This window comes from Colletes gigas, unplaced genomic scaffold, assembly GCF_013123115.1.
Source record: "Colletes gigas isolate AHSC1104 unplaced genomic scaffold, ASM1312311v1 Colletes_gigas_Sc00042, whole genome shotgun sequence".
In the NCBI taxonomy this organism is placed as follows: Eukaryota; Metazoa; Arthropoda; class Insecta; order Hymenoptera; family Colletidae; genus Colletes; species Colletes gigas.
The window spans coordinates 836,291-844,818 of record NW_025106671.1 but is presented as its reverse complement, the minus strand read 5'-3'; the positions used below and the strand labels follow the sequence as shown (position 1 = coordinate 844,818).

Here is an 8,528-nt window from a genome sequence, read left to right as displayed (position 1 = left end):
TCGAAAGTGCGTAAGATTTCGGGGGTATGTCTATCCACCAAAAATGCTTATAATTGACCCCGCTAACTAAATATAATTTTTTTTGCATGATTTGAAATTTTTTAATTTCTTCTTAAAATTTCAATACCTACTCGAATTTTTTTCTCGAAAGTGGGTTGGATTTCGGGGCTATGTCTAATGACCAAAAATGCTTCTAATTGACCCTTCTAACTAAGTATAATTTTTTTAGTATGATTTAAAATTTTTTAATTTCTCAAAATTTCAGTACCTACTCGAATTTTTTTCTCGAAACTGGGTAGGATTTCAGGGGTATGTGTATTAACCAAAAATGCTTGTAATTGACCCCTGCAACCGAAAATAATTTTTTTCAGATTGATTTGAAATTTTTTAATTTTGTCGAAAAATTTCACATTTTCTTGAATTTTTTTCTAGAAAATGGGTAGAATCTTGGGGGTATGTCTAATCATCAAAAATTATTGTAATTAACCCCTGTAGCCAAAAATAATTTTTTTATAATGATTTGAAATCTTTTTTTCGCTGAAAAAGAGGACTATCTGTTGATTTTTCTGAAAAATTCGTTTCCAATTTCTAATAAATTTGTTTGACCAACTACAGAAAAGTTGTCCAATACTTTTTTGTAGGTACTCATGGACTCTGCCTCAGAAAAAATTTTCAATGAGATACCTTTACTATTGCAAGAGTTATGGTCGTTTGAAAATTGTTAGATCCTCCACCAAAATACGCGTTGTTTGCAACTCGAGAACAGCTGCGCACGCGCGGTAGTGGCTCTCACTCGGAAAACTGTAACGCTGTCGGTACGTCAGTCAGTAGAGTCTCTCACGCTGAGTGAGAACCACTGTCACGCGCTACAGAGGGAACTTTAAACGTTAATAACTTCTTAAAGAAGCCTCAATCAACAAATTGCTATTCTTGATTTTCGTCTTATTTTGGTCTCCAGAATCTACCATTGAAATTTTTCCCATGGTTGGTCGAACACCCTGTATATGGTGTCTATGAACACCAAGAAGGGCGTATATGTTGTCAGACTGGAATACCTTCTTAATTAAAAAAAAAATTTCTTTTTAAAGCGATCATTGAGGAGGAGGGGAGGCAAAGCTCTTTATCGCACTTTTCAAGGTCGATGGCTACTGGGTGCAAATTCAAAAGCAAGAGAGTGAGCAACAATAAAGTGTTATCCTGATTTCCAAGCTGTTGTCGTTGCTTTCTTAAATTGTAACGTTTCAATCGTAAAGCTTCTTTTTCTTTCACTATTGCCGTGCATCTGTTATATTTAATCGCAACATTTCACGTGTTATAATATATATAGGCTGTTCCCAAAACGTTCATTCAAACTTTGAAACCATACCTCAGTTATTATAATCATTAAAAAGATTTTATTTTAAATATAAATCGTTGAAATTTAGGGTTCTTCTTTTAGTCGGTTTTAACAACAAAGTCATACACATTTCTGTGTTAAACTTTAAACTCGATTTTTTCGAAACCACATTTTTCTAAAATAGTTACCATAATTTGTAAGATTTAATTGATCGATTGGCATGAAATTTACAGAAAATTCTTCAGTATACGTGTCCCCATCGACCAGGACAAAGTTTTATTTCTGGACAATTTTGGTACCCGGCCGTAGGCACGTTCTTACTGAACAAAATGGTTGCTAGTTTGTTCGATTTAGATGAGCAGAACAATAGTAATCGTAGAAACTATGAAGGCATGTTCGAGGAAAGGGGTCTCCACTGAAACAACTCTATCTTCGACAATTTTCAATATTTTTACATGAAATGATTGTGTACATTCGTTAAATACAAGGCCAAATCTGATGCAAAAAGTTTCATACTTTTTCTCTTTTGAATTGTAAAGAAATAAATAATTGAAGTTTGGACTAGAATATTCCTTAACAATTTTTCAAACTTACATATTTAATATTATTCGACGTGTTGCGTGTAAGTTAAATTGTTCATATTATATTACAATCTCTAATAATCCAGGAAATCCATTATCTTTGTTCCTAGAATCGGTACGATATGGTTTCAAAGGTTCAGACGAACGTTTCAGCAGCATCTTACTGTATAATTACTCTATACAGATTTTGCACTCCAAATTCAACTTCCTGCGAACCGGATCCACCCCCTTTGGACATCGAATTTATTCTTTTATTTAATTCGCTAAAGTGAATTTGACTTCCAAACGGTCGGCGTGATTCTAGAAAAGGAGAATTTGATTCCCAAAAAATAGAGTCCTGTGCAAAACCCGTACAAATTGCTCATCCGCACGTCGAAGATAGAATTGCACATGTATTACGAAGAAGCCCAAGTAATACAACACTGATTTATCCTTTAAATATCAGAGAGATAAAGTTACAGAAATAGGACTTAGGGGGAATGAATTCTCCAAAAAGGATATAGTGCGTACGTAATTCGTTTCTCATAGGTATTTCCAATGATGTTCTTGAACACGTATGTTCATCTGCTATTGCGTGTAACTTGTCGCTAAATTCCCCGATCCTCATCGTTTCCTAGTGCCGAGATTACAGTAGATTTTCCCAAATAATCCGGAAAAAGGTTCCTAAAGCTTAATTTCCTCATCATTGTTAGCACGCTAATTATATTTAGTTTAGTACAGTTTCAGTTTTTTAAGAAAATAAATCCACTCATCCGGCGAAAGGAAATTTGGAGCTGGTACAGGTTTTGCGTTCTCAATCTACGCATATCAAACTTCCCCATTTTGCAAATCACATTCAACTCCTTGCGAACAAAGTTTCCACAAAAATGAATTTTGCAAAACAAATGACTCGTACAGTAAAATTTTGAATATTTCAACGATAAGTTTGATTATAGTACAGAATCAGAGGAAAACAATTTTTGTGTAGAAAAGCTTGATCAACAATGGAGTAAATGTGGTCTGCAAGACGGGTTGTTTCACAGTGCAAAACCCGTATCTTGCATTTTATCGAAACCAAGCGACCGTTTTAATGAAGATGTAAAAGAATAGTCTTAAGTACGGCTCGCTGGGACGCGCATTTATCTACTTAATCTGCTTCCAAGTAGACTCAGCGGTCGACTACTTGGGCCCTCGAGGCCGGGATTATTTGGGAAAAGTTTAGTCGTTTATACTTATAATCGTAAATAGTCTTGACTCTTGTACTGTATGCACCTGTTACGTTTACCGTCGACCACTTTTCTTTTCTCCTTTGCCTCTTTGTATGTCCTTCTGCAAACAGAATTAACGCCATTGACATTATTTCGTTTCACGTGATTTGTCATTTATGAAAATTTATGGAATCGGTCACAGTAAAAGGCGGACTTTTCTTTTAGTTAGGATGCATACAGGTTCTACGAAATTGTTTTCCTAAGCTTCTTGCAATTGAACTGAAATCAAATTATTTATTGTTCAGATATTAAAAATTTTACTATATACAATAGAAAGAAGTACATGAATTACTTATTAGATATGGAAATTATAATTATATCAGATCTCAAATTCACCCTTTTGTTAATCAACTTTTTCTAAGTTTTGAAACTGAAATTGAATTGTAAACTTATTGTTGAAATATTCCAAATTGTACTATATGTATTATTTAATTACGATTAGTAATCTTCCAGCTTCTTAAATAAAGAAAATCTTCCAAATTAAAATATCTCAAGACCCTTATTTCAAGTAACTATTAATTTATATAGTATCGTATAATTAATAATATTATATATTTATATAATAATAACTGATTGAAAATCTAAAGTTTGATATCAATAAACATTAAAAATCCAAAACTTTAATGTCAATAAACCTCGATCTAAAATTCAACAGTTTATAACAATATTTTCATCATAGTCGCCCTCAGTCTTTAGTCTAAAAAATAATGACAATATTTACTTGTCTTTCTCTCGTTTATTTGGACAGTTTATTCTTACATGAGACTATTGATTTCTACTGTAAAACTTATGTTTACTAACAATCAAACTTTAGACAATTAATTGTAGCACATACTGTATATTTTAATAACAATGCGGTAGAATGTTTAAAATCGTAATAAACCCTTCGTATTATAATTGCAAAAGATAGTTATAAACTAATGCAATAGAGTAGAAAATTCATAGAAATAGTTAAAATCCGAATGAATCTCTTTTGTTAGAATTGCTGAAAACAGTATGAAAGCATTTAACGCAGTTTTATTGACGATTGACACCAAATTCTTCACTCTTGAGGCAGTAAAATATTTAATTTATAATAAAAAAAGACTTCATGCGATCGATCAGTTAATCAATCACTAGTTAACAATTTTATCTTGTTTTAAAATAAATGATGTCACAGAAACAAAGTACCAAAAGTAAGAAACTATACGTATAGTTGAAACCGTAAAGAATTGCAAAGAAAACTTATCGCTTGAACATTTGCACAATTTGCAATTCGATAACTGATCGGGAAAAATATTTATTACACACTACTATACCTCGTATACAATTGTTAACAAAAAGCTATTTTACATAAAATCTTTTTCGGTTTGGAGATTCTTGCGAAGAATTCGAAGATATCCGATTATTTAATCTAAAATAATTCGTCTTAGTGTTCGTATATACATTGTAAAAAAGAGAAATGCGAGTCATTTTGCACAGAAATTATATAATTCGAGTGAAAATAATTTGCGATTTCCAAGTTTTTTTTTTTCTTCGTTTAAAGCTATTCTTTTGATAAATATTTCTTAAATGTTAACTTGCTCGCGGACCACACTGACGCGTTACAAATAGATACACGGTGTAAAATGTGTAAAAAGAAAAATAATACTGATGGAAACCAACGGATTATAAAATAGTTTCGAGACGTATGATTGAAAAGAAATCTTACCATATTCTATGCGGACCTTCTTTCATTAATCGTCCTCGGCCAAACGAAAATATCACTTAGAATCGAAGGTTCGTTACTTAAAAAAAATGAAGAATTACTTGAACGTACAAAATATCACGATAATATATAATTATCACGAGGATTTGAAACGGCGACAGAAAACCTATTGCAGTTTATAAAGCTATTATTTTAAATTCTACGAAATTGCAGAAAATTTTAAATCAATAATTCTGTATTATGTGAACAAAGTCGCGACAGTGAAAGCTGAAGATCAGTAAGAACAACTGGAAGAAAGAATACATAATAAAAGTGTCTTTAGCAATATTTAATTTTGACGTACGATTAAAATTAACTCAATTTACAAATCAACTTAACATTTATATAATTAACTAACCATAGTTTTCTTATATTAAAACTATGCTATCGTACAAAGAATTATCCCAGAAACTTTCATGTATATTTTGTTTTCCTTTTCCTTTCCGCGTTTTACTGGACCATAGACTAAACTTTCTCTTAGAAATCATCCGTAATTAATTAAGAGCGTAACTCTTCTGATATCGATACTGTGTTTTGCGTGTACACACATTTTAAGCAGTAAGGCAAGTCACTGGCAGCACTGCTTACGCATTCCCTCCGAATTCATCGTTGGCTTAACATCGATAGGTTCTACGTTCTGTGGCCGAATCGTATCACCCTCCGGAGGATCACGTATCTGTTTCTGCGATACGATTCTGTAGATTTCTGCAACATTCAAATCTCTATCGCATTGCATCCACAAATTCAACACTTATTGCCACAACAAATATCACCATACATAAACAATTTTCTATAAAACACACACACACACATAGTATGGAACTGTTAAAAGCATCATCAAGCTTCTTCGATAGACATTTTAAACAAAAATTAAATTTTCCAATCTTTCGTTTGCTAAACGAAGCCCAAATAACAATGACCTTCCAATCTTCAAAGAATTATAATACATTGAGAATAAAAAATTTCTGTTTGAAGTCGAGGATCGTCTCACCTGTTAATATATTCTGAAACGCTGTCTCGACATTGGTAGAATCTAATGCAGAAGTTTCAATGAAAGAGAGGCCATTCCTTTCAGCGAATGTTTTTGCTTCGTCAGTTGGTACAGCGCGTAGATGCCTCAAGTCTGATTTGTTTCCAACCAACATAATCACAATGTTCTGATCAGCGTGGTCCCGTAGCTCTCGCAACCATCTCTCCACATTTTCGTACGTTAGATGTTTTGCAATATCGTAGACCAGCAGGGCGCCCACTGCACCACGATAGTACCTAATATTCACACGATTAGTTAATTACGCAAGCAATTCTCTTACCAATCAATTTCAACGTTTAAACTTTATTTGCTTTATATCAATTGCAAGAATTAAAACTTGAGACGCATGTATTTGTATTTTACGTGTTAAGTTGTGGATTTTAACTGCATGCAATAACATTAGACTTTTAGTTTGGTTTTAATAACTTCAACTTACGCGGATGTAATAGCACGGTAACGTTCTTGTCCAGCCGTGTCCCAGATTTGCGCTTTAATTGTTTTCCCATCGACCTGTATACTTCGTGTCGCAAATTCAACTCCTATAGTTGACTTCGACTCCAAATTGAATTCATTTCTTGTAAATCGTGATAATAGATTACTTTTTCCTACGCCAGAGTCACCGATAAGAACCACTGAAACGAAAAAGAAAATTTATTCATTCAGTAGTCGAGCACCTTTAATCCAGACGATTATTTTATTAACACTTTGCAGTCGGACGTTTCTCTTTCATTATCTACTAATGGATCGAACATAGTTTTTTCTGAAATAGCATAATTGAAAAACTACAGTTTTAAATGTTGTTCGATACTGTTCCTAGTCGATATTTCCAATTTATTACACAGTCAACGCATTTCTAATCAATAATCTTGCGCATACAAATAGTAATTTTTCTAATTGGTCAAAGTTTAATGTAAAGTTCAACAGTTTCATTATTTGGTCTCAATTTAGATTTAAAATACAAAATACCAAACTTATAACCTAACTTGAAATGCTTGGTGGTTCTTATTTAAGCAAAAAATGTGATTTCGGCGTGGCAGTCAAAGTGTTAACGGATCCAATAATGTTTTTACTGTGGACTGTTGTTTGAAACCTATTTCTTCGTCCTTGGTTACTAAATATCTCAGAAAAAGTTTTTTTTACTGCAAAACTTCTTTCTTACTATTTTAATTACAGTTATATCGAAATAAAAATTGCAAGTTTCATTCGAGTCTTGTAGGAGAACTAAAAATAAATAAGACAAATATTTTGAAGAGATAATTGACTCTTTGTATACGAAAAAATGATTGTCATATCAGAATGAAAAATCTAAGTATCGCAGTGGAAATAAATGATTGCAAATCATCTGGAATCCATCGATCGTTACAAAACATGTCAAACAAAGGTACCAACAAGTATGTTCTACCGTATAACTATATTTTTAGAACAGAAACGTCAGCGAAAGGACTATTGTTTCTTCGGAATGAAAATTTCAAGTATTGCTAGTACAAGGGGCATACAAAATGATTCTAAATGGTCCTAAAACTCATTGTTTCTCATAAAACACGTCCCAAAGCTTCTTTGATATTCGGATGGAACTTGTTTCCATTTTCAACAAAGGTAAAAATTCTCTGTTCGTGCAAAAATCAGTGTCACTTCATAACAATCTTCTAATTACTGTGAAAGAATAATTGTAATAAAAATTGTGAATTTCTTAAAAGTCGTGCAGAAAACAAGAAACAAATGAACCGAATGTTTTATTTCGAAGAGATTGATGGCCGACAATTGACTTTTTCTGTGTGATAGTGTGTGATGTCATCGTTTAAACTCGTCCTACGTCCGTGTCAATGGTGATTCGTCATTAATTCAGCCCTCGTGTTATCGAAGACAATTGTTGATTTTAAAACGATACATAAGCACACACATATATACACGAGTTAAAATCATACAAGGCGCATTATGCAGGGCAATCGTACCACCAGCCACACGTACAAACTGTATATGTTCTGCGTGTGTACGCGTGTATGTGTTCATGGGCAGAGAGATGTCCCAATGACTAAATATTTGTCAAAAAAAAAAATTGTTTGTTACAGTCTGAAAGTAATTTGAATAAATTTACCTTTAAATAAATAATCGTATTCATCGTCCCGAGTGCCCATCTCGTCTGGAGCAAAAAACCCCTTCGGTAGAGTGACGGACGAGTGCTTAGGTATTGGGGGATACAACTACTTAGGTTTATAGTTATTTACAAATAGGCACGAGCTATGATTCAGGCCACGTGCTTTTGCTGCTTTACACGGTACAAACGAACGACACTCTTCGTGAATGATCACGGTTAAAATACAGAAAGGAGAACGGGCACGATAGTACGATGATATAATTATTTTCGTTCTTTCAATTTAACTGTACAATATGGCCTCCTTTCTACGCCCCTCCAAACCGATGTATTGCACATGCGCAATAAGCGGCTGCCACGCGCACGCGCACACTCCGCGTCATAAATTACGCGGATCTCGAAACGAGATCGAGAAAGGAAAATTGAAATCGAGATTGAAATATCGACTGGTAGGTGGCGTATTTGGGCAGAATTTTATTTTGAAATTTTAGGTTTATTCGTAAACTAGCTTTTTCT

At 33.4% G+C, this 8,528-nt stretch overlaps 1 protein-coding gene across 2 annotated transcripts; it reads right to left on the bottom strand.

Moving 5' to 3' along the window:
* Positions 1 to 659: 659 nt before the first annotated feature.
* Positions 660 to 8,349, bottom strand: LOC122402947 (ras-related protein Rab-11A). Of its 2 annotated transcripts, XM_043406152.1 has the most exons (5): positions 8,016 to 8,349; positions 6,357 to 6,552; positions 5,882 to 6,156; positions 5,439 to 5,595; positions 660 to 3,225 (listed from the first exon to the last, which is right to left on the bottom strand). In XM_043406152.1, the coding sequence occupies exons 1-4, from the start codon at positions 8,053 to 8,055 to the stop codon at positions 5,459 to 5,461; spliced, it is 648 nt and encodes a 215-aa protein (XP_043262087.1). In that variant the 5' UTR covers positions 8,056 to 8,349; the 3' UTR covers positions 660 to 3,225; positions 5,439 to 5,458. The 2 variants fall into 2 exon arrangements, with proteins under 2 accessions (XP_043262087.1, XP_043262086.1); XM_043406151.1 differs by lacking the exon at positions 660 to 3,225 and having other exon boundaries at positions 5,314 to 5,595.
* Between the last annotated feature and the right edge of the window lie 179 nt (positions 8,350 to 8,528).

Bases quoted from the DNA above. Each gene is read 5' to 3' on its own strand.
- LOC122402947 (XM_043406152.1), bottom strand. From the start codon at position 8,055: ATGGGCACTCGGGACGATGAATACGATTATTTATTTAAAG. The intron at 6,157-6,356 runs GTAAGTTGAAGT...TGTGAATATTAG, and splicing joins TACCGTGCTATTACATCCGC to GTACTATCGTGGTGCAGTGG. The intron at 5,596-5,881 runs GTGAGACGATCC...TGAATGTTGCAG, and splicing joins GTTTCAGAATATATTAACAG to AAATCTACAGAATCGTATCG.